This window comes from Neolamprologus brichardi, chromosome 6, assembly GCF_056152115.1.
Source record: "Neolamprologus brichardi isolate AB-2024 chromosome 6, ASM5615211v1, whole genome shotgun sequence".
In the NCBI taxonomy this organism is placed as follows: Eukaryota; Metazoa; Chordata; class Actinopteri; order Cichliformes; family Cichlidae; genus Neolamprologus; species Neolamprologus brichardi.
In genome coordinates this window covers 25,824,440-25,849,751 of record NC_142109.1, presented here as the reverse complement: position 1 = coordinate 25,849,751, position 25,312 = coordinate 25,824,440, and the positions used below count along the sequence as shown (strand labels likewise).

The 25,312-nt window shown below is 38.5% G+C and overlaps 1 protein-coding gene across 2 annotated transcripts in view; it reads left to right on the top strand.

Annotated features, from left to right (window-relative positions):
• The first annotated feature begins 6,504 nt into the window (after positions 1-6,504).
• The window catches only part of rbm20 (RNA binding motif protein 20), a 47,414-nt gene continuing 28,606 nt past the window's right edge, over positions 6,505-25,312 (top strand). The window contains exon 1 of one of the 2 annotated variants that reach the window (XM_006790800.3): positions 6,505-7,029. In XM_006790800.3, coding sequence (XP_006790863.2) covers positions 6,908-7,029 — 122 coding nt within the window. In that variant the 5' untranslated portion in view covers positions 6,505-6,907. Of the gene's footprint in view, positions 7,030-7,971; positions 9,789-25,312 lie in introns of those variants that run through there. The other variant, XM_035907636.2, reaches the window with a different exon arrangement.

Here is a 25,312-nt window from a genome sequence, read left to right as displayed (position 1 = left end):
GAGAGATGGTTTTGTTAGTGACAAGGCAGCTTTAGATTTTTTTAAGTCATCAGACAACAGCTGCCACTCACTCAAAGGAAGGGATGTTGAGCCAGCAAAGGAATTTAAATAGTGACTGCTGCTACATGTCCAGCGGTGCCTCAAGTGGGTTGCACAAGGAAAATAACTGCATAATAGTATTAATTTTAAAAAGTCAAATCTGTTTAAGTACAAGTATATTCTAAACATTCAATGAATTATTAGATGATTACATTTATCAGTTTTTCAATATAATTTAATCATTTTCATCCAATTTAAATGAACATTGATACATTATTTGTAATTCCAAAGCCAGTGTGAGACATTGACCATCTGCCTAATCAGTAACTCTTCCGCCTGTTGCCTTCATCAGTAAGAAAGCTGTAGTACTGACGTAATACTCTGGTTCAGATGAATTTAACAGTCTTCACAGCCTGCAACATAATGCATCCTGATGCAAAATATGGTTTAAAAAAAAACCAAAAAAAAAAAAACAAAGCTTCTAGGAAACTAAAATCTTTGGCTTTTGAAGGGATTATGGTTGCAGAGCTGAAACTTAAAGAAAGTGCAGATCATAAGCTTGTGTTGATTAAGAAAAACTTGTACTGTTGGAGGAGGCAGGTGGTTCAGTGTGCAGTGCTATGTGGAGGAACACCTGTTAAATATTGTCTAATCAGTCTCCCCTATTTATGTAGTAGCACAGTGGGACCAGAGAGGAGAAGTGGTGAGTGAGGCTGGTGAGAGGACCGTGGGCAGAGCACTGTGAAAAATGCACATTGCGCACTGCACAACCATGTCTGCATCTGATGTTGACATCCCATGGCAGTTCTCACCAACTCGTTTCCGCATTACCAGGGAGAAGATAATAACTGCTAGTTAGGACTACCCTAATTACCCTCAATTAGACTAAATCAGTTGTGGCTTTAAAAGTGCTTAAAAAAATCCTAGATTGCATTAGGTAGTCACTAAGTTACTAGTTAGCAAAACCTGTCACACCTGCCCAAATCCCCAGCTTGAATAAAGTAGTTCTTTTGACTTTTCTTTGACTTTTGAAGATTTTTCAGATTTCTTAGCATTTTGTCAAAATCTGCGTGAGTCTTTACTTCAGTTATGTTTGAATATACAAGTAATAATTATGGATACAAACACAGAGAGGTTTTTCCTGTCAGGGTTTTTCTTGGAGTGTGTTTATTTACATGGCACCAGTTGGCCTGGCAGGCAGTCAGACAGACCTTTACCACTGCTGGCTTGCTGCTGAGCTGCTGGAGATCAGCAGGATGCCCACACTAAGACTCTGTGGAACCAAATTTCACCAACGTGACCTATGATCCTACCCGAAGGTCAAGCGTGTAGCATGCTTCAGATGGATGAATGCTGTTTTAATAGATTGCTGTGATCAGCACAACTTTTCAGTCTTTAGCTTAACATGAATTGCTGACAAATCAGGAGCGGTCTCTTGTAGTAATTTAGAAAGATTCAGGTATTCATTTTTGCTAAATACTCAGCATTATTTTGTACTTCCTTTGCCAGAGATCGTTTATAAATACAACACGGGGAACATTTTTCATGACTTTAATGTTATGGCCTGATCTATGCCTTTTCAGTTGTGGATAGCTGCTTGTGCCCGCTATGAGGTTGACAGACTCCTGAAGGTCAAATTCTCATGATTCATTAAGTGTATGAAGAAATTTTGCATTTTGCTGATTAATATTCAGAATTACTACCGTTACTAATGATGCTTGTTCAGTTTATGAGTAAAGATGATGAAAGGTGTTATTCATATTTCTGGTGGTACGTGTGCGTATCCAAATCAATTTTCACTTGAACAGAGTTTGGAAAAGTACACTTAGCACATAGGTGCGTTTCTAAAGTTAAGTGCAGTTTTAGTCAGTTTGTATTTACTTTGTATTCGCCTGTACAATTACAATAAGTGGCACCATTTAATTTAGTCAAGGCTTGACACTTACTCACTGCCAGGCACTTTAGGGGCTCCTCAGGTCTATAAAGTGTTCACAAACACTCTCTGGATCACAGCTGTTTAAAGCTTCTCAGGTTTAGACCTCAGACCCCATGTAGCTTCCACCAATGGTGTTAGTGTCATTCAGGTCTATAAAACATTAAGCTGTTTATAAACTTGCTTCTGCTTTTGGCTATTTAAAAGACGTCTTTTTATGTCCCACGCATACCACTAACACTGAGAGATAGTGATCGTGCTGTTGTGTGTCACAGTATAAATTTAGTTCAACAATAAAATAATGCAAGCGCCGTCCTGCCACGAACAAAGGAATTTACAAGCTGTTGTCAGTGATCGTTCCAGGCTCATTCCTTTTTTAAGCTCGTTTTATGAGGTCATATGTTCTTTGAGTCTCCGGCCAAATGTTGATGACTGATTATAACTTCTAGCCACAAGGGCACCAGCATCTAAACTGTGAGTTCATTCCTTTTTGAAGTCTTTTTAGTTGAAAGTGCCTGTAGTCTCTTAACATTTTTGTGTGCATGTGCATGTGTTAATTAGGCAGCAACTGTTCTTCACTTGGGAAAAATACAAAGCCTTTCTTGGCTGTGTGAATTGGGGGAAAAATTGGGTGGGAAAATGTTAATCCGTTGAATCCCAGATAATCACAAATAATTTAAAAAGACATCTTAAACAGCTTCGGTCCAAACCACGATTAGCACTAATGCCCTCTGTGTTTGCGTTTGCTATTTGTGCTAGCTGGGGTGCACACAGTCAAAGAGATCTGCTGAAATAGATACGTTCTTCTCATGCAACGGCTGTAAGCACATTGGACCTTCAGTATGCATGTGTGTGTGCCACATGTGGCAGCGAATGAATTTGTGAGCGCTTACTTGTCGCGTACTATAGCCTGCTCACATCTGAGTGCAGAGGTCTCGCTGTAATGAGGTCAAAGGTAGACCAACAGAATGAATTTAATTAAGAGACTAAGTCTACTTAATGGCTTCACACATGTCGTCTTAAATCCTCTGCAAAATAAGCATTCCCGTCTTTACGGGAATGCTCGGCTCCACAGAGGCATTCTCAGCTGCACTGGGAGAATTTTCTGAAAACTGATCGCCTGGAAAGGGAGTTGCTTCTTACTTAGCACAGTATTACTTGGGTATTTCGCAAATGGTATGGATGCATATGGTTGTCTTTGTTTCACTAAATTATTGTGTCACAAAACTTAATGGTGATATTGATACGGAGAAGTTGTGGTGCCATTACATTTTCCATCCAGGGAGATTTCTACAAAAGCTAAACCACATGCCATTTATCCCTGTAAAACTAGAGACGCTCTTAGTTTTCTCATGACTGCATGCATGGTTAAATATACTGCTCTGGTTTCAAATCCGCACGTAGAAGTTTGGGGACACATGCTGAAAGGTTAACCTCAGAGTTATCCCTCGTGTCTTAAACTCTGGTGCTTCAAGTGTGTTGAGGCACCCAGTCATTTCTTTACATTTTACTAGGAAAATGAGAAATAGGTGCAGTGATTTATTGAAATGTATACATATACACTATAAAAATACAGAACAAAAGGCAAAAAAAAAAAGTTTGCACAATTCTCACAAGCTTGAAAGTCAGTGTTTGGCCACTTTTATTCTTCAACACAGTCTGAACTCTCTTAGGCAAGATTTCTTACTTCAGAAACAGTTCTCCAGGTTTCTTGAAGCTCTTCTTTGGATGTCGGCTGTCTTTTGTTCCGTTTTCTGTCAAAATGATCCGACACTGCTTCAATAATGTTGATGTTATGTTGCTATGGGGAGGCTAATCCATGACTGATAGTGTTCCACTGTGTGTTATTACTTCATGGACAGTGTTTTTGTGGACAAAGTCATATACTAGTCAGATTACATGGTGGATTTAACTCCGACAGTACTTTTCCGTGTTCCTAATTCCATCAATTTTGACAAGATCCCCAAAGCCAGCGACTGAAATACGGCCTCAAACCATGACAGAGCCTCCGTCATTTGTCACAGATGGCTGTAGATACTCATCATTGTACCTCTCTCCCAGCTTCCTCTGTGAAAAGCTTAAAATCTGGTTTCATCACTCCATAGGACGTGCTGCCACTGATTTTCAGTTCGGTTCATGTGTAATTTTGCGTACCTCACTCGATGCATCTCTCATCCTCCGAATTCCCTATTTTTTAAGGACATGAGTTTTAGATACTGATAATCTGGTATGGATATATTGTAACTATATATAATAGCTCTTTGTAAATCACATTGGTGTTGCATTGGGGATTATTTTGTAGATTCAAGTAAAGAAACTGAAACAAATTGTATGTCTTTGTGACAGGCTGCTAGTAACAAAGCTAAGTTGTCTGCTGTGTGTAGACAGACACTGGTTGATCCCTTGAGTTAAACACTTTAGTCTGAAAATGATCAGGTACAAGGACCGGACTGAAAATGATTGAAGACGGGAAAAAGATTGTAATTGTGAAGTTGTGACTTGGACAGCACTTTGTCACTGATTAGGTCTTTGCGAGGCCTCTTGTTGTCACTCATTATCATCCAAAACCACTTTTCATCACTCGGCTTTCCAACCACAGCTGGCTACATTGAATATGACAGATCACTTGTCACTGTCGTCTCAGTTCACATGACAGTGCTAAAGTTAGCTCCTGTATTGGTGAATTGTGGGAAATGTGGTTTTATGCCACACATTGAGATGGATATATTCTGATTCCTTTCACCTCACATGGTCATTAAAACCAGAGTGCATTTTTGTATAAACAATACACAGAGACTCAGATGGGTAATAGTGAAGTACTTTCACATGTAGGCGAAAAGTGATAAGCTATCAGCCATATGTAGGTACTAGTTTTATAAACAGCATTCCCTAAACTGCTCCAGCTGCAGTTTAGTGGCTCTTTGGGTGTAAGTTAAAGTGCCCAACTTAATGTTTTAATGTGACTACATGTAAAACAAAGTCATAGCAATTAGCCTTTTTTTTTTCTGTATTTCTAATATTGTTGTTCTGTTGTGTATAATTCTCTTGAGATAAAATTGCCCTGATGTATCACAACTGGAATAAATAAGAGAAAAAAGGAACAAAAAATATGTTCATTAATAATTTTTAATGAAAATAAATCTAGCTGTCAAGTCTTTGTTATTGTTTTGTTTTGTTTTTTGAAAGATTCAATACAAAATCAATACAGTTTAAATGTATTTCACCTCTCTAACTGCCACGCTTATCATTGAGCCATCCAGGCACACACCATTATAGAAACCACTTCATCCTACAGTGGTATCTGCTTTCTCACAGCGCCAAAAATAAGTGTGGGGGATTGTTATGTAGAGTTGTCACATGCATATATACACACACGCTTGCTTGCGCACATGCAACGCATAGCGATAGTTTCCTGGCGGTTGTCGGCAAGGTGTGTCGGATATTTTTCAATTTTGCCGTTCATCATTCAAGCAGTCAGTGCGAAGATGGAGAGAATGTGGCATCTCGTGGATGATTAGGAATTGCCTCCTGCTTTTCTGTGACTTGAATTCGATTGCTTGGCTGTTTCTGTGCACTACAATTATTTACCATAAACGGCTGATCAGTCAGGAGCAGCTTCCTTGAACAACCACGAGTGTAGCGCGTCTGTTTACGTTTTAGAGTAACGGCTTAGACGCAAGCTCCAGCTCCTTGTGTTTTTTCCTCCAGTCTTCATTTTGTACAAGTAGATTTATTAGGGCAAATCCAGGTGAGCTATGAAACTCTAATCCACTTGTAAAAGCATATTGTGAAAGTTTTTCAATTATTTTATAAATTTAGGTTTCAAGACTTTGCTGAAAATCTTTGTTTCGTGATCAATCAGATAAAATAGCAGCTATATCTAGATGATATGTTTGTCTATGGGGAGACATGGTTTAGGTTTCTTTAAACAAACATCATCTCTCAGATTCTCTGACTCATTTCTTGGAAACTTTTTTCTAGGTTTGTCTTCATAACTTAAATCCCCCTGCAAAATTACAGTTTCCTTTGCAATCTAAATAAATACCCCAAAATCCAACCACGCAGCACGTACAAGACCCTGAGGATTGATGTGTTGTCACTCTGTGTCAGCCTTTTCTTAATGGTGATTTATGAGCAAGCACACCCTACTTTTTGGCTGACAGATGTGAAACCTCAGCCTGTCTGACATTGCAAAATGTTAATAATCTGACACTGTGTTCCAGGCCTAGAGACTGGATCTCTCCAATGATTCAGCAGCTAAATTGATCCCGACACCTACTGAGTGACTGATGGCATTCCCAGAACCGCAGTGCATCCCTTCATCAGCCAGACTATGCAAGCGTGCGTGTGTCTGTGTTTCTGTGTCAGCGTAGAGGTGATAATCAGCGTCCCTGTTGTTGTACTGCGTGGAGCTGTCCTGGGCAGGGACTCCCTTTTAGTCTATTTAACTCACCCCCCCCCCCATGCGGTCCCCTGAGCCCACCTCTTCTGTTATTCCCTCTTTAACTTCACTCAGTCATCCTCCTGTTTCTCTTTGAACAGGCGCTACACTGATTTCCCCATCTCTTGCCCCTGGAGAGAATACAGGAAGTGAAGGGAAGTCTTGGAAGTGTATGTAGCATAGTTTATAGGGAAAGACAGTTGGATAGCCAAGGGTAAAGGGGGCTTTGCTGCCTTTGCTGCTGTTGATCAGGAGTAGCTGAGCAGCAGAGACCCCGCTGAAGTGCTCAGCCCCCAGTCTCTTCCTGCCTGTTGGTATTTCTGTGATCTGGGCGTTCAGTGAAGAGAAAGGAAAAAAAAAAAAGACAAAGAAAAGCAGGCTGGAGAAAGTTGCCCTATCAAGATCTGGTGTCTTTGGTCTGAGGTGGTTACTTCTGAGGGGGGTGACTGGAAGGGTGTAAAGGCTGGGGGTGGTGCTAGGGAGTTTGTTTTGCCATGCAGAACGTTTGGGATCGGACAAGCAGCGTTGACAGTGACAAAACAGGTCATATAATAATGCTGGGAAAAGGACAAAGCAGTGGATACCCCCCTGAGACAACAAGCAACACCTTACACAGGTAAGAGCAAAATCTGTAAACCACAGAATCAGGATACAGTACAAACACATGCCAGGTGCTCACGTGGCTCTATGAAAAAAAAAGTCCACAGCATGTTTTTGCAGTGGTATCATGAATATCCTGAAAAAAAAAAGTTGTGATGTTGGAAAAATGTCTGCATCTGTCCTTTAAGGTCGTCTTGCATGAAATCGAATTTGATAACCGCACAGCTGCTATCTATAATGTGTCTTAGTGAATATTACTACAGTACTGAGGATTTTATACTCACCATATATAAAAAAATAACAATATGCAACAATATAACAAAGTGCTTATTAAAATTTATTTAAAAAAATATCTGCACTTTAAAAGAGGCTCTAAGGTTCTTTTTTTGGAAAAAGCAATATAAAATTAAATAAAAGGGAAATTGTACAGTCAGCAGATTTATCTGAATATACTGAGCACTGAGCTAACACATTTCCCCCTTTATCTAAACATATCCAGGATTCATATTAAAAAGCAGGTATTTTCGCTCCTCATTCAAATCTGTGGTTGTCTTGTTCAAAATATTAGATGTGTTGAAAACAATCCCACTGTTTTTAACATCACACGTTTGCTGCTTCTCCTTAAATTGGAATAAATTATATTTTGTAAACTACTTAACTTTTTAAAACCAAAACAATTAATTTAGGAACATTAGCTGTTTTCAACATGACCACTAAATTCAGTTGATAAACATATCCATTAAATTTGGAAAATTTGATGTCATTTGTAAGCCAAACAATGCGCGGTGAAGTCACTGAAAGGTCTTATATTAAATTTGTCAACAACACAGTATCACTGAGCTCAAGCTCTGCAACCCTACAATAAAACTGTAAAACGTATGCGATCATTTCTGTAACAAATCTTGATTATATATTGATTATATTTTGTATTTGTTGATGATTTTTCTTTGGAGTACAGTGTGTGAGGAGACAACTGTGCAATTTGTCTTTAAATATTAATATGAATTGGTGGAAACGTTTATTGGGCAGAGAGTTTCTACTGAATGAATACATGAAAATTGTTGTGTGTGATAGTGTCAGTAGCTACATTTTATTTGGTTAATTGCAAATCAGCAAAGTAAAAGAGTTCGATAGCACTTTAATGGACTTCCATTCTGCTGTTTATTTAAGATCGTCATTCAGTTAAGGATTTGTTGCCCTGCTTGCTGCCATCATCAAAACAAACAAAAACCCAACATGTAGTCAGACTGTGCAGCCTTAGACTTTTTCTCGAGACTTATTAGTTACCTAAAAGTATTGTTGGATAACCTGGAGAATCAAGAGCTGAGATAAATTATTAAAGGAAAAGTGTTTAAGGGAAATAAAGTCTAAATATTCCAAAAACCAGAAACAAGCAACGGTAGGATTGTACAAATGTTCAAATGTAATAGATCATTACGCGCTTTCTTAAACATCGACCCGGGTGTTTTCAGTTACACTGTGACACGGTGAGGTCTTTTTGTCTTAAGTGCTGTAAACATTTTCTTAATTCTCAAATATTCAGCCCAGGCATGGATATCATTCATTTAAGCATGTCAGAAAAAATCTTTCAGATATAATAATCTGAATTTTGTTAGTTATGAGGAATTTGTACATTTGTACATAAGGCAAACTTTTAGCTCAGATATTTTTTCAAACTAAAATAAAATACACGTTTTTTTACTTTTAGCTCTGGAAATGTCTGAACATGTAAACTAATTATTATTATTATTATTTTTTTGTTTAATGGAGCAAATAGATTTTCCAGCGCTTAGTGAGTCTATGTGCAGGGTTTTCTCGTTTGCAGTGACTGTTACACATTCGGACCGCTGTGCAAACCTCTGTAAAACAAAAAAAGTTAGAGCTCAACAAAAACAAAAAAAATTCTGCCAGACTTTCTGTGTTTCTGCAACAAATTTAAGCTCATCACACGAATAAGGCTGTGCAAAAAATAAACATGAAAAAAGCAACAATAGGAATGTACAATTATGTACTAAGATCATTATAATGCAGCAAATAAATATGTGCAGTAAGAAAAAGTATCGTCTCTTTGGGTAGTAGACTGTAACAAGATTGGTCAGACTTTTTGTTGTTGTTGTTAAAAGCTATCACCCCTTTAAGAAAAGAGCCATTTTAGCTGCTTTCTTAAACACCTACCAGGGTCTTTTCAGTTCTAATGTGACAGATTATCCCAGATATAAGACAGATATAAGGAATTAGTTCCATCAGGAAGCTTTTTCTTTTTCATATCACCACAGGCTACAAAAAAAAAGGATTTTCCAGAGCCTAACATGTCCACGTATGCAGTTTTCTGACTTGCCGTGAATGTATACGGACCACTGTGCAAACATCTGCACAATTAATAAGGAAACTGTAAAGTTGTAACATGTCGTTACAAAAACATTCCGCCAGAATTTAGGACAGGACCGAAGGATCCGGGTGACCAGACTGCATGGTAGTTTTGTGTGTTTGTGGTGGTTTAGTGGTGAGTAGCCTGTGACGGATTGTCCTGTAACAGATCAGTTGAGCATGCTTGACATGCTTTGTCACACCATCTATGCATTAGCATTCATACCTTCCCTTATTTTGCCATTTCACTTTCCTCATCTTATGACTCTTTCCCACCTGCCACGGCTCTATATCACTGTGACAGCGCGTCACAGAGGGGAAAGTTAAGTGTCTGAGCGAATTTTACCTTGTACCACAGACCGTGCGGCTCCGCATCGGAAGTTGATATGTGAAAATGCAGCAGGAAAGGTAAAAGCTGGTGTTCTTCCATCGATGTGCTCATACTTTTCTTCAGTGCTGTGAAAGCCACATTTCAAGACAAAACTCAAAGGCATTACATGTTGTAATACGTTACGGTCTAAAACTCAGCTTTGTAAAGAACAACTTTGTCTTTAACGAAGTAGTGAATATATTGCATTTGATTTTTGGGTTAGTTGTAAAAACATTTGCGTTTGGGAGTATCCATGGATTTATAAATAAAGCTATAATCATGTACTTATATTTATAAAATATTTATTTGTTTGATCACTGTAAATCAAAACAGCAATGATATAGTTTATTTTATGCTCCTCTTCTATTTAACGTTACATCAGTACATAGTTAAGCTCATAGTAGTTAGCTTTCTTATCAGGACAGAGAATGTTCTGCATTGATAAACATGTACAATTATAATATTTATGTGTTTTATTTTATTCGTCGACTAATCTGTGATCTTTTTTTGCCTGTCTAAATGTCTGTGCTCTCAAAACTTTTAATGTAATAAATAGCTTTCAGTGGAGGCAGTGTAAGTGTAAGAGGGGAGTCAATTGAGTTGAAGGACCATTTTGCCACGTGTAACCACGCTCGAGCCTTAGGGAAAGTATATAGCCACAGCTGTCGAAAGCAAAATATTGAAAATAACTATGTTGTGGTTCAGGGAAACAGAAGCATCCTCTAAAAATCCTCTGGAGATCTAGTTTTTAAAAATGTGAAAATGAAGTTTCACGGATATTTACTCTTTCGCGCTGTCCACCCCTGGTGACGTGTTGTTAACATCCTTTTTTTGTTGTTTAAATCTCATAGATTTTAAGCCATTAAACACAGATGTCTGAAAATTTACAACAATAGAAAACTATTGATGTGTTTTATCAAAGCAAATTCACATCCTTTAGTTTGCTGCCAAGTGTGTCATGTTTAAAAGCGCTCTTTGCACCGAGTCGTCAACTTGAAGTTTCAATCATCCCTGCAATCCCCTGCAAGGTCATTAACGGGAGCTAATTTAGACTTTCGCACACTTTAAATGGATCGGGCCAAATGGCCGTCTGGACAGAGAAGTGTCGAGTGATTGGTGTGGTCGCTTTACAGATCCCTTTGAAACCCGTGATGTTGGTTGGCACAAGGCCGAGCAAATAAAAAATACAGAGTAGTTTTTTTTATGTTTTGAAATAACATTTGATATTAAAATACAGTCATCACTGTCCCCTCCAATAGATCTTGTCTCTCCTTAAGAAGACAGAAAAGTTGACCAAACAGATTAATTACGCTCGTCCTTCACTTTTTACCAGGAAGATTTGTCCTTTCTGTTGCTTACAGAAAATCTTAATTTCTAGTGTCACCTATTTGTGTCGCGGGACCATCTACCTCCCCCGCCAACACCTCAAGCATGTGTTCACTGCCTTGTTGACACGTGGCAACAACTGTGGCTAATCTTGATGTTAAATGGCTGACAGTCTTCGTAGGTACAACGGCCGTGCTGGTGTCCACTTTCAGCCAAGTGTAGGTGCATCCTGTAATTGGATCATTAAATTAGGATGAGGATGTTACCACAAAATGCACTATTAATATCAGCCCAAGGCACAACAAAGAAGTTTCATTCTCTATAACTGTAACATAGCCTTTGTGACTTGTACACAGAGATCAGTGTCTCTAATGCAGAGTAATAAAGCATAACAGTAAAAACAAACACGTAACAGTTTATTTGGCTGGGCTTTACCTAATTTAAATGAATTTTAAGCTTGAGTACACCTTTTCTAAAGCTCTGCAATATTTCACTTAATTCAGCACACATTGTCTTACAGCACAAGGCCATTGCCAAAACTATTAAATGCATATTCTTCAAGCTAACAGTCTGTGAAAAGGCCTTAGAAAAACATTGTTACAAGCAGGATTTGTGACATGCCACAATGGTGAAAGAAAGTTTAGGTGGTGGCAGACTCCAGCAGTATGCTGTAGCTTTAATGGCTGAACCAAACAGTAGATCCAAAGGCTAAATAAAAGACTCACAGAGCAAAAATCCAAAAATTCAGACAAGGAAGATTTACAGGAAATTTCGAAACAAGTCACAAGAAAATACTGGAAATTGCTGAGATAGTCTGACAGGAAACAGATGGCAGCATGGCTGTATAAAGAGTAATTAAGTCAAGGGAAACAGGTGTTGTGGGCAAACAGAAGCCAAAGGAACAAGTACAATAAACTGGTAGAAAGTTTCAAAATAAAACAGGAAATGATCATACGGAGTCTGTGCTGGTTGTGACAGTAAATTCATGTCTATGGTTCTTCTCCTGCAGCACATGGGGTTATGTCCTGGTGGGGAAGGGTTTATAGGCGTTGAGTTGGTAGACTTAGCAAGGCTAACTATTTGGAACAATGGGAGTGGTCAGAGTTAAAGGGGTTTAAATGTCTTTACAAATGGTATCCACGTTAAAAGACAGCAATGATAAAAGAGCATTGTCAAATATCTGCATCTGTATACATTTACCAATGAGATTTGCACGCAACTTAGACGGGCTTGAGAGGGATACACCACTTAATCCCGAAATCATCACAGTTTCAGTTTAGTTCTGGTGTCTCTATAAATGAAGCGGTAATATGACGCCGATGCTGTGATGGTCTTCTTAGCTGATGCAGAAAAAAAATCACAGACGCAGCTCGAACAATATTAATAAAATGAGAGGCGGTAATTGTTTGTGACGTTTGATTGCAGTTGCTTGGATTCATCAGTAACACAGTATCAGCTGCACATTACTGAGAATCACACAGACTTTTACTCTTCCAATGGATGGACTGTAATTCTAGCACCATGAGCACAAAACTGAGAAAGATTAGCAGAATCCCCCAGAGAGACAGTCATACTGTTAAGATGGTTACAGTTTGTTCAGAGCTTAAAGTATCCAGTAGCTGTTTGAGGTTTTTACTTTTTTTTTTTTTTTTAATTTGTGACTATTTCTTCTTGAAAATCATTTACTTACAGTTACATAGCATAGCATGAACATTTTGAGCAGTTGATCCTCGCTCTAATTACAAGAGGCAATCAGTCGTCTTTGGGATCAGCTCTTCATCACTACCTTTCCAGCTCTTAATGCTTAAATATATGAGCTGGCAGAGTTTAAAGGTCTCGATGTGAACACAATCTAAATTTAAAGGGTTGTTCATTTGAAACGGATGAAGTGTACTTCCCAGCGGGGGCTGCAACATTCTTTTTTTCGGATCAATTCTTCAACGTGTTTGTAAGATTTGCTCCGTGCATGTGAACAGTGACTGCTTTTATATGTTTGTGATGGTGCCTTTGTTGGGCCTGGGATAATATTTTACTATCCTAATATAAATAAGCCTTTGTCCATTTCCAAAAAACAAAAATGGGAAGATTATGTGAAAAGTTTAGTGAGGACACATTCTCGTCATGATCCACTGGCAGCTCATCAAACACTAAACTGGGCACTTTTTATTTAACGCTGACTATATGGCTTGTTTTCCATCTTTATGAGTCCTTGCATAATCACTGTTATTAAATAAACGATGCATTTTTTTTTATCAAACCATCTGCTGCTGGACTAGACATTCCTCCTTGTTATAACAAATTATGTTGGGATAACAGCTCTGCTGCTCTTCTGCAGATGTGGGGGTTGCATCATCAAAGTATTGAATACATTTTTTGTATCTTGTGTCCGTGAGAGTAATCAAATGACTTTAGTTTTTCATAATTTTGTATTTTGTTGTTCAGGTAGCGCGTAGGTAGTGTGCTGCATGTAAGCTTGGGTACGTGGGCCCTTGAATTGAGCATAATTAAACCCCACATTGGATTCAATGAGTCATAAATGAGTCAGATACTGTTTTAAGGTCTTGTCAATACTGCTGCTGCTATGCTATTTTCTTCTGACAAGGCTAACGCGAGTAGGAGGACTCTGCTGCTTGTTGTCAATCAGTCGTTTAGCGGTATTTGTTCAAGATATAGTAAAGTGAGGGAAGAGGGAGGATTAAAGGCTAATGCCACAAGCATAGTTCATTTTTTTGACACTCTATGTAGTGTATAAAAACTCGACTGACAAATTTGCTGCTATCCAAAACCAGCAGTCAGAAAGTTTAATACTGAATGTGAAAGTTTTTCACAAAGTTCGACGATTTTACTATTAATGCCGAGCACAATATTGATTTGTTTTCAACTTTTCTCACATGTAGGGCCTTGGCGGATAAAGATGTCCCTGTCAAGTTAGCAGAGAGCTTTTCGGTTTGCAGAGGCATGCATGATTGGTGCTTACAGTAACCTGTTTTGCAGGTGGCAAAATTAATATTTTGGCTTTAGTAGATAAAATTATATGTCAGTTAAAATGAACATTTACAGGATTTGTCAGCCAGTTATAGCACTGTTCAGCTGCAGTAAAAAACTTCACTACAAAATATTCTAAATGTCTAAAATCTTGAGAATTACAATGAATAAGTTTGTCTTTCTCAGCCTTTAAAGCTGTAGTTTAACCTGGGAGTAAGCTATTTTTCGAAACAGGAAAGGTCTGAATAGACTGGCTCTTCTGATTGTCCTAATTAATATAAATAATGTCACCCTGCAGTGCAGCTACTGTATGTCAGACTTCAGTGCAAGGTCACACATTGCACACACACAGTTAGAGGAAGCAGCTCAGTTCCGAATTGGGAGAATGTACTGAATGCATGTTGCCCTACAGGTTTAACAGAAGGAGAGCACGGGTGTTTAAGTGACACATAAACCTACACAGTATCACACAGCCACTCTGCTTTGCTCTGTTAGGCCGGCATCAACAGCTGAGGCCAGTGGAGATTGTAGCACGTGTGCTCACCCCAAAGGCATCTTCCTTTCATCCACATAGTGAGCAGGCCAGAATCCAGGAAATCAAATTCTCTGTATACGTGTCATGCACAGGTGGAGCTCGCACACACATACACAGGCAATACCTGCAGATAAGAACTTTATTTGTTGATTTATCTTTGTTCTATATGAGGACAGTTTTTTTTAAAATGTTATGTCACATGTGTACACCAAGATTATGTCACTATGTCGTCCGTGGGTTTGCCAAGACAATCTAATCCTTTGTGAAGTGTAATTTAAAGACATGCATACATTTAATCTCTGTTTCATATATTTTAAAGTCATTTTATATCATATTTTGCTTGACTTGCTACAATCCCAGATATATCAGTTTTTTTAGGTGTTGTTTATCTGTTTCGTTGTGTCTACGCACTTGGTGTGTGGGTGTATTTTTTATTTTTTTTTTATGTGTTAGCGTGCTTTTGCTTATGCTGTGTGACTATGTACTACTGTAGCTCATTATATACTTGTCATTATAGAGCAAAGTAATCTGGCACAACATATTACCAGCAATGGATTTGTTATTGCATGGTGCTAATGTCTGCTAATGCAGTCTCTTTGTATCGTGAAAAAGAGCACCGCTGAAAAATAAATAGGCGGCGTTGGGCGTAGACTGTTCTGTTATGTTAAGGATTTAGCCTAACCTTGTGCTTACAATTTAAAATTAGTTGGTTATGTAAGTTAAAGAGCTAGTCTATTACTGGTTGTTGAATTTGGACTTGAATTCTGTCAGTATCTGGGTAGGGATGAGCAAGTGGCCCCCGTCCCATTACCCGGGGTTTGGCTATGTATAGGTCCTTAATAGCAGAAATACCACACTCAGCTTCTCTGCGTCAAAAGAAGGGCTGCTCAGCAGGGAACACCATGGCAAGCTGAAGGAAGGCAAAAGGTGATAAATACCTTTGTATAATTATTTATAATCACCATATAAATGAACTGCGTGTGAAATTGGATTCATTCATCTTGACCGTCACAGGCAGTGGTGCCTGACTGTTTTTGCTGGCTTTATTTCCACCAAGGACATGTTTACGTGTCTGGCTGACCACAGAAAGTCCCCACAGAAAATCAGGTGGTCTAGGCTTAAGTGGTTTTTAATGGTTAATATGATCCAAAGCATACTAATAACGGTTTTGGTTATGTATATTGTGAAGATGCTTTGTGTTTATAAGGTTATATGTCTCCCTAATTTATAAACCAGTGATAGATATTTGGAAATAAATCTATTCATTACTGATTTTAATGATTAATAGACAAAAACACTCAGTTGGTATGCAGATATAGTAATAGAGCTGCTTTTTGAAGAAAGCCATCTGTTTGTGATTAGCTGCCATTCATGCTGCAGGTTTCTTCCTGCTAAAGGGGAGTTTTTCCTTCCCACTGTCGCCAAAGTGCTTGCTCATAGGGGGTCACATGATTGTTGGGTTTTACTCTGTATGTATTATTGAAGGGTCTACCTTACAATATAAAGCACCTTGAGGCGACTGTCTTTGTTATTTGGCGCTGTATACATAAAATTGAATTGAATTGAATTGAAGTTTAAAAACTGTAAGAGCTGATATGTTATCAAAGCTCATTTGACCAAATTCAGGATTATATATCAAAATTTAGCTTTTTCTTTTGTAACTAGCAGTTTGAACTAGTTCATGACCAACGTACTTTGGAAGCTACAGCTCAAAGTCTTTTCACCATTTCTGACTATCACCATGTTTCCTTGAACTGTTGACATATTTTCTAATAGTGAAAAGCATTCAAACTAATGGAAGTCTGGAAACTATAACTCAGTTCAATTCAGTTTTATTTATATAGTGAAAAATCACAAGTCACAAGAGTGCGGTATTTCATTCATAGAGACATGTTTGGACATTAGACCTGTTTGCCTGCCTTTATGTTTATATATCTGCTCTTGTTTGCTGAATTTCACACAGAAGTGGGTTTGCCTTTTTGGTGTAGGCAATTTGTGGCTCTTTGTATTGCCTTTACATCTCCAACTGGACATTTTAGTGTCATCAGATAAAGTTCTCTGAACATTTTGATTATTAATGTCATTACTAATCTAGTTCCGTTCTCAAGTGTCCAGAAAATACAAAAAAAACCTGTACAAAAGAACTTTCTCATTACAATTTACTCTATCTTTGTATTTTACCATGTGTTTTACCAAATGACAGGACTTTCATCTATAAGGCAGCTCAACACTGTTCACACTCTTTTGACTATATGTGGAAATGAGTGACAGCCTGAAGAAGCTTGATGATTTGTGGTGGAATTAAGATAGAGTTGGACATTTAATAGGGTTGGTTCATGTTGCTTTTTGACCCATATCTATTTGTTTTCACGCTCACGAGGGGCGCGGGAAAGTTGGGCTGAGGGAGTAGATGACAGAAGCTGTTCTCGGTGTGGCACGTTCAGACTCCGGGATATGCGGAGGACACCAGGTGGGCAATATATAAATTATCAGACATGCCAGGAGAGAGGACTCTTATAGTTAGAGCTAATATACAACTTTACAACTAAGCAATTGTAATTGTAGATACAGTGTGCACAAATGTTAATGGGGAAATGCCTGATATCCACTCTGGAGTTTGGCATAGCAGGTGAACAGAACAGCTGATAGAGTATATATGTTGAGAACAGGTTGCTGTGTCAAGAAAAATGATGAATGCTCTTGTGTGGAAATGGAGGCAAATGAAAGATGTCAGAAGGCAGTCTTACAACAAACACAGGACTTTGATTATAACCCGTTTGAGAGAATAATGAAGTTTAGTGGAGTAGTTGTAAAATGGAGCCCTGAAGATGATATAAGGATTAAATCAATTTAACTCATTTGGACAAAAGCCATATTCAAATTTAAATAATTAAACAGTGTTTGATATGCTCTCCATCACAGAATGGCTTACTGTTTGAGTTTGTGTGTGGCTGAACTGCAGCCAACGACAAACAGACCTCCAATGTTTCTGTGAATGTGAGAGAGTGAGTAAGCACACGTTATCTGTTTATTATTATCTGTTTAGTAACATCATTACATAAATATTATGTAGTACTATTATTTAATTTAAAGGGTAGATCTTTTATGATTTCATTATGACATAATGTTCAGTAAACATTCAATTCTTTTCTGTTAAAGACGTCTATGAATGATTTAATAAAAACTTAACTAACTAAAGAAAAGTGTCCTTAATCCTATAGTTGTAATCAGATCACGTTTAACACGTAAACCCAACATCCCAGCTAGTTTGGAGTAGTTCTGGAGTACTTAGTATTACATATACTCAGTACTTATATGTATAAATATTGAGCAGTGGAGTTCTACAAAAAAAGTATTTTTGTGACTTTATGAGGCCATTAAAGACTATAAAGTTTCTGTGACCACTTATAATATTTAAGCTCCTCACAACTTTATTAATTATTGTCTTTCATCTTAAAATTAAAGGCTACACATGTTTAATGGGTTAACTTGACAACATCAGCACTCTAATTTATCCTTTTTTCAATTATTTTTTTTATTTTCCTGGAGATTAAAGTCACTTTTTGCCTCCCTTAACTTTAAATAGTGAAATTTCAACAATAAATCAAGATGCCTGAGCTACATTTACAATAATAATGGATTGGATTTATATAGCGCTTTTCAAGGCACCCAAAGCGCTTTACAATGCCACTATTCATTCACTCTCGCATTCACACACTGGTGGAGGCAAGCTACGGTTGTAGCTGACAGAAGACTGACAGAAGCGAGGCTGCCATATCGCGCCATCGGCCCCTCTGGCCAACACCAGTAGGCGGTAGGGTAAAGTGTCTTGCCCAAGGACACAACGACCAGGACAGAGAGCCCGGGGATCGAACTGGCGACCTTCCAGTTACAGATACGCTTCCCAACCCACTGAGCCACGGTCACCCCGACGCATTAAATCAACCCCACTTAAGTCACTTGGTAATTTGTCTACATATTGGAATGGGACTGTTTCCCATGAGACCACATTACTACTAGTGAGAACCACTTTATCTGTCATCTAGACCCCTTTGTGTTATCTTTCATGTAAGCATCAGAAGCATGGCGCTTTGCCAGACTCTCAGCACCAGACCAGTAAATAAATATTACTTGATTATTACTTACTAAACATTTTATACAATTTAAAAACTCAAAGAAGAAGTATATGTATACTATAATGCTGAAGTCTTTCAGGCCCTTACACCAAGCGTTGAAAAGTTTTTGTCTTGAAGTGAAGTGGAAATTATGGCACTGCTGAAAGGGACAGTACAAGTAATGACGTGGTCACACCAAATGTGAAGAGAAGTTTTGCCTTAGTTTATTCCCATGAGTACAGCTGCATGACTTGAAGTTTTTAAAACAATAAATAATCACCCCTAAAAGCCAACGAGGAGTAACACTGAAAGCTAGAACCAAGCGGGGCGATCGTGGCTCAAGAGTTGGCAGTTTGTCTTGTAATTGGAAGGTTGCCAGTTTGAGCCCCGGCTCCGACAGTCTCAGTCGCTGTGTCCTTGGGAAAGACACTTCACCCGTTACCTACTGGTGGTGGTCAGAGGGCCCGGTAGCGCCAGTGTCTGGCAGCCTCTCCTCTGTCAGTGCCCCCCAGGGCAGCTGTGGCTACAATGTAGCTTGCCATCACCAGTGTGTGAATGTGTGTGTGAATGGGTGGATGACTGAATGTAGTGTAAAGCACTTTGGGGTCCTTAGGGACTAGTAAAGCGCTATATAAATACAGGCCATTTACCAAGTTGCAGTAACATATTTTCAGAAGTTACCATAACTTCCTGCAATTTTGCCCATATTACTGCAGGCACCATACTTGTCCTCAGTTTGTGATTGTGTATGAGGAAACTCCAATCCGATGGTTTTTCACATATTAAATATTTTAACTATCTTAACTACTTGCATTGGATGGCACAGTTGAATAGTGTTTGCATGTAATCACACCACAAGAAAAGGTACCTTCATGTTTGTTGTAAATGCACAATGCATCTGCTAACTGCTAAGGATAAGTGTCTTGCTTAAGATCATCCAAGCGGGGTAGTAAGCAAGGGTATTTCTTTTATGTTACCACATAGATTTTATACTGCAGGACTATATATCATCACATAAACTTTAAAATCTGTGTATAAAAATTTCTGAGGAGGAGAATGCCAGTTCAGAAGCATTATATGATAAGCTTTAACAATGTGATGCAGAAGCATGAATGACCACCATCCAGATGACCTCTTTTTAGGGGAAGACTTTGCTTATTTAAGCAAGATAGTACTGTCATATTCTGCAGAAATTACAAAAGCTTAGCTGTGAAGTCGGTAAATCAGCATGCTAAACTGGCCTGCAGTTCATTTCTGACATGCATCTGCGCGTTATGTTACAAAAAATACATGAGGCCCAAACTGTGGAGCAGATCCTTAATCAGTCACCCAAGAAAGGGAAAACATGTTGAAAACTACTGCAGCTGTGCTCCTCAGGTTCAAAATGCATACAGTGTGTTTGAACCAAGCTTAATCTTTCACCGGGATAAATGGCTCCTTTTCCAACTATTGAAAATATGCTCCTGGCATCAAATTCAATATTAGGATAAATTTCCTCATTGTACATGTTTTGGCACTGTGTTCAGACAGATATAGAATATACCATCCATACCACTCAATGCGAGGATTATGGCACAGCTGCTCCACATTTTTGGTAATTACTGACATTTTTTATTCATTTTGTAATATTGCTGTCATGGTTTCTCCACCAGTATTTGCATGCTTTCTCAAATGATATAAAAATGTGCATAAAAGTGGGAATTTAGTTCAGATTTTCAAGGGCTGTAGTTTAAATTATTTGCGTGTGATTAATTTTGCTTTTTTGTATTTTCAACAGAATCTTTTTTTGGTATTGAGGTTTTACGTCTACTTTATAATTCTCTCTTAATTGTAAGAGTTTGATCAATTATAAAACCTCAGCCTTCTCTTCGAGTTAAGTCCTACTGATTGTCCCAAAGTGTGGAACAGCAGGCATTCAGGACTCACAGTATTTCTGGTGTAGTGTTGAGTCATAGAGAGGTTTTGGGGTCTGGAATGAGTCACTGCCCTGTCTATCCGCACAGACCTTACATAACACTAAAACAGTCTTTTTTTTAAATATTCAACTTGGCAAACTAGGTCAGGTCATCGTCATTGTGTTGATGTAACATCTAACTTTTCTTTTTCTTTTTTTTTATTGGTGTGGGTTGCATTATTAAAAGGCTTTGAGCTCTTTAGCTTTAATAAGATGCTACTTTGTAGTTCATCTATTGTTATAATATGTAGGTTAATGACAAATGAGTAGCTGAAAGCAAAAAGATCATCTTTATTTTGTCATTACACTTGACTCATCACTGCTATGTAACTCTTTGTACGCATTCTTTCTGTGCCATCATCTTATCACCTTTTTAGAAGCACATTTGTGTGTATGTATATTGACTCACCCACACTAGGTTTAATTACAGCATAGATCTTTGATCACGCCTCTTCTTTACCCTCATTTGAAAGGTTGGCATACTGTTTTTGTATGTTTTCATTTCTTTAGCTTTGCTCTTGGTTTGAAACTTTGTTTGAGGGTGGTGTGAGATGGAGTCTTATTCCAGTCCACTCAACTCTGTGTAAGACCGATGGCTGTCATTGCGGGCGTTAGAGAAGACAGGGTATGATCGAGTGGTGATGGTGAGGTAGAATTGCAGCTTGCGTTTTTTCATTTCTTTATCTTATTTTCTTTCAAATCAAAAATAATTAACCACATTCACAGTTTTAACACAGACAAAGTTTGTGGCTCTTCCTAGAAAATTTGCTAACTCCTTTTTGTGTAATGGCAACTTCGCTTTCAGGTGTTTACAATGTGCAACAATTACTCCACGGTGCTGTGTCCAAGGCAGAAACAATCATACGTCAGGCTGCTATTTCTGGCGTCTGCTATCATCCGCTCTCCCTCCCTTATCATCGACTGACAGACAGGGATGATAAAGAGATGTCTGTGTGGATGTCTGGGATGGGGGAGGGAGGTGGCAGTGGTGGTGATGGGAGGTAAACAGTGGCTAAAGCACAGAACAGCCCCAAACAGGAAGAAATAGTGAGATGGGGGTGTAGCTACATAGCAAGCAGGAGTTTGAGGAAGGGATTAGAAATCAAGCGTGCTAATGGGCAGCCTAAAATATCCAGTGTCATAAGGGGGAGGTGACCTGGAAGATTTTTGCTTGTCACCACAAGGTCAGCATCCATGCCAAAGAGCTTCCTGTCAATTAACTTCCCAGCTAATCAATTGCACCACAGGGAGGTGGGAGAGGTGGTGGGTTGACATAATAATGGCACTTCTCCTTTTAATTTGTTCTCTCTGTTTTTCATTTGTCTGAGAAACACGGACTGTCAGCACAGTGCACGAGGAAAAAAAATAAAGTTACTCTGGTGTTTTTGTGTGTGGGTCTGGAACAGCTCAGACACAGCTGTCAGTGACTCATCATTGTGAAGATAGCAGGGCAGTAACCTTCCTGACTCCCTGTGGTGTGTGGATTTGCCTGTTCCACTTCGCAGGCAGTGAACTGAAGACAAAACTTCCTCAAGCTGCTGAGGCGTTGTGTTCTCAGTAAAAACCTCTCTGGTTTATATGTATCTTTGTGTGTGTATGTTACACATAATTTCTAACTGCAGTGTGCTGCAATGCAGGCATGCTTTTTCATGTATATTTCTTTGAGGGTTCTCTTGAAAAGATTCAAGAGAAATGATGGTAACGTTTTTTTTTTAAGTTGAAAACACACAGAGAGAAAGCTCCAAGTAGGGCTTAACAGCATATGGTACATTTATTTAAAATTGACCTGCTGTGCTTATTTGCTTATTTTTGTATTTATCACATATTTATCCCTGGAATGGAACTGCAGGTTGGTGGAGCCTCTTACGTCATCATGTGTCTGAGCCGAGCGGTTTCAGCTACTCTTGCTTTAAGGACACCTTCTTTCGGTTTTCAGATTGACTGCCATTCATAAACAAAAATGTTTTGTGAACTATATTCCGGACACAACCATATCAAAGAGAGCTTTGATATCGACCGATCCAAGAGCATTATTTGAGACTTTGGTAATGTGAAATATTACAGAAAAACAAGCTTGTCTAATGTTTGCACGAACCCAGTAGACATTTCATAGTAATTTTTTTCATTAGTCCTCCCAGAGCTGTTTCTGCCAGACTAAGTTTGCAGTAGTTTTTGTAGCCTCGTGGCATCTCAGATTGTTTTTGCATTGCAGTTATCGTACCGTATGGTGCTAACCACACACAGACTACCTCAATAACTGCTGCTGATCGAGGCGCATCATCAGCCTTATGCTATCAGATCGTTTTGCATTCAAAAATACAGAGATGCGACTTTCTGTACATGCAACTGTATATTGTGCAAATCTGTGAACATATTAAGTCAGTCTTTGTAATATGACTATAATTTTCTGCTCCATGACTAATGTGTCAGTTTATAAACACAATTTTTTGTTATTCAATATATGTGTAGACATATATGTGTGTGTGCGCATCGCAGTTTTTTCAGAATTTCACGCTGAAGCTTGTCACAGATGCTGTGTGGATTTTTTTTCTTCTTTGACATTGATTTAGTTTATGCGACTGAAAGGAAAGACGTGACTCAGCGCTGTGTATTTGTAGCTATAAAATGATAAAGTACAAGATGAGTAGTCTTAGTTTATCGCTTGAGTTTTATTAGAATGTATTACTCCAATGACTAAGCTCTGCAGAGAAATCCCTCGATGGTCATTACTCCAGGGCATAGCCAACCCATTCTGTCCACTGGCTTTGAGGGGGATTTCTCACTTACACTGGGACGACTGTCTCTTCTTTCCCCTTTGGTTCATTTGTCTTTTTAGGGTTTCTGCAGAGCAGCTGTTGGAAAAGGTGGTAAAATCGCTTGCTTTTCCTGTTTAGGCTCATTTCTACTAATGGTTCCTTGAGCAGCCTGAGATGCCAGCAGTTTCCTGAGATGAGATATATTGAGCCATATGGCAGCAATGGCCTTTCTATCACTGTCAGCTTTGTGTTATGTCCACCGCTGTTTTACTTTTAGGGTAAAACAGTATGACTGGCTGTTTTATCCTTCTGTCGTCTTCACTTTAACTCTCATTTTTATTGCTGTGCCATGTGGTGTATGTCTTGACTGTATTTCAATATCACAATGAGACAACCGTGTTAAGGTAATTTTATTGGTAAAATAAAAGGTGACTGAACCATTACTCAACATGCAGTTTAGACTGGAATATTTGCACAAATAATATTAGAGCTACAAATAGCTAATAAATTACTATTAATAAAACATGAAATTCATAGCAGATTATCCCTCTTTTTGCATGAGACCAATATTTCCAGTGAAAGAGAGAAAACAAGAAAAAAAGTCTATGTGTGCAATCACTTTCAAGGTCTTTTGTTGAATTCGACTCCCAACCCACTCCCAAGTGAAGCTATTGAATTACCTTGTATTTAAAATACTAGTAAATGTCCATACTGTTGGAAAAATGATATATTTAATCACACTGTGAGAAGTAAAAGACCAGTGGTAGTAGATGTTTAATTGCTTAAAATTTGGGCTGTTTTAGCCCATTTGTAGGTAGTTTGTAGGCATTTATCATTCAAATTGGACATAAATGAGATGCTAATGTAGTGATCTTAAAGTAGTGGGTGCTATAAAAGCATTCGTTTTAGCCAATTGCTATGTTCTTGTCAGGCAACACAATGACTTCATTTTATAGTACGTTTAATTCCACGTTTATGGATGTAAATTATAGATGTTGTTGCTACCAAGTAAAAATGATACGAAGCTTTTATAATGTGTTATTGGTGCATGAGTGCTAAAACAGGTTTCTTTAGTCTGTTGCTAGGCAGTTGCAACAGTTTCTGATACAGATACGAATCTTCAGGGATTGTAGCTCATCCTTTGTACCAAGTTTAGTTGCTGAACTCCTGATTGTGTATGAGGACTGTCGCAGACAGACAGAGATTTTGCACATTGCAATACGATCAATACTCGTAGCTCTCCCACCCATTTTATTTGATCTTCGTCCAGTTTTGTGCAGTCACCTTCCTGCAGGGAATCCTGTGCATGCTTCACTTGGTTTGCAGTGGTTTTACTGAATTACGTTGCTGGTTGGACTATGTATAGACTCTAAAGGAATTTATTGAATCATTAATGGTGCATTTCAGCTTAGTTTGAAAAGATGCAATTTTATAATGTAGGTCAGGAAACACTGTGGCTTGCATTAGTGCTACTCAGGGGTAGATGGAGAAATTTTAAAAGACTAAACTTACGTGTTCCTTACTGTACCCCGCAGTTACACATCAACAGAAGTAATCAGTAAGCCTGTGGACATGTTAAGCTTTATTTTTATGTTTACACTGGGAATTTCACAAAGAAACATGAATGTGGTACGCCACAGCAGCTTCCAGTGAAAAGTAAATTTACTGTCTGCACCCTGACAGCAGCTATAAATAACTATTTCAGAGCAGCAGAAAAAATGGCTGGTAAAGCTCAGCTGTCAAAGCCAACACACACCCCCATTCCTCATATTACTTCACCTCTGAGTCTTGTGACAGTTCCTGTGCTTGAATTCCCACATTACAAATATTTTACTAATCCAGTTTAGACAGGATTAACTCGCCAAGAAGAAAAAAAAATACTATTGGGGCT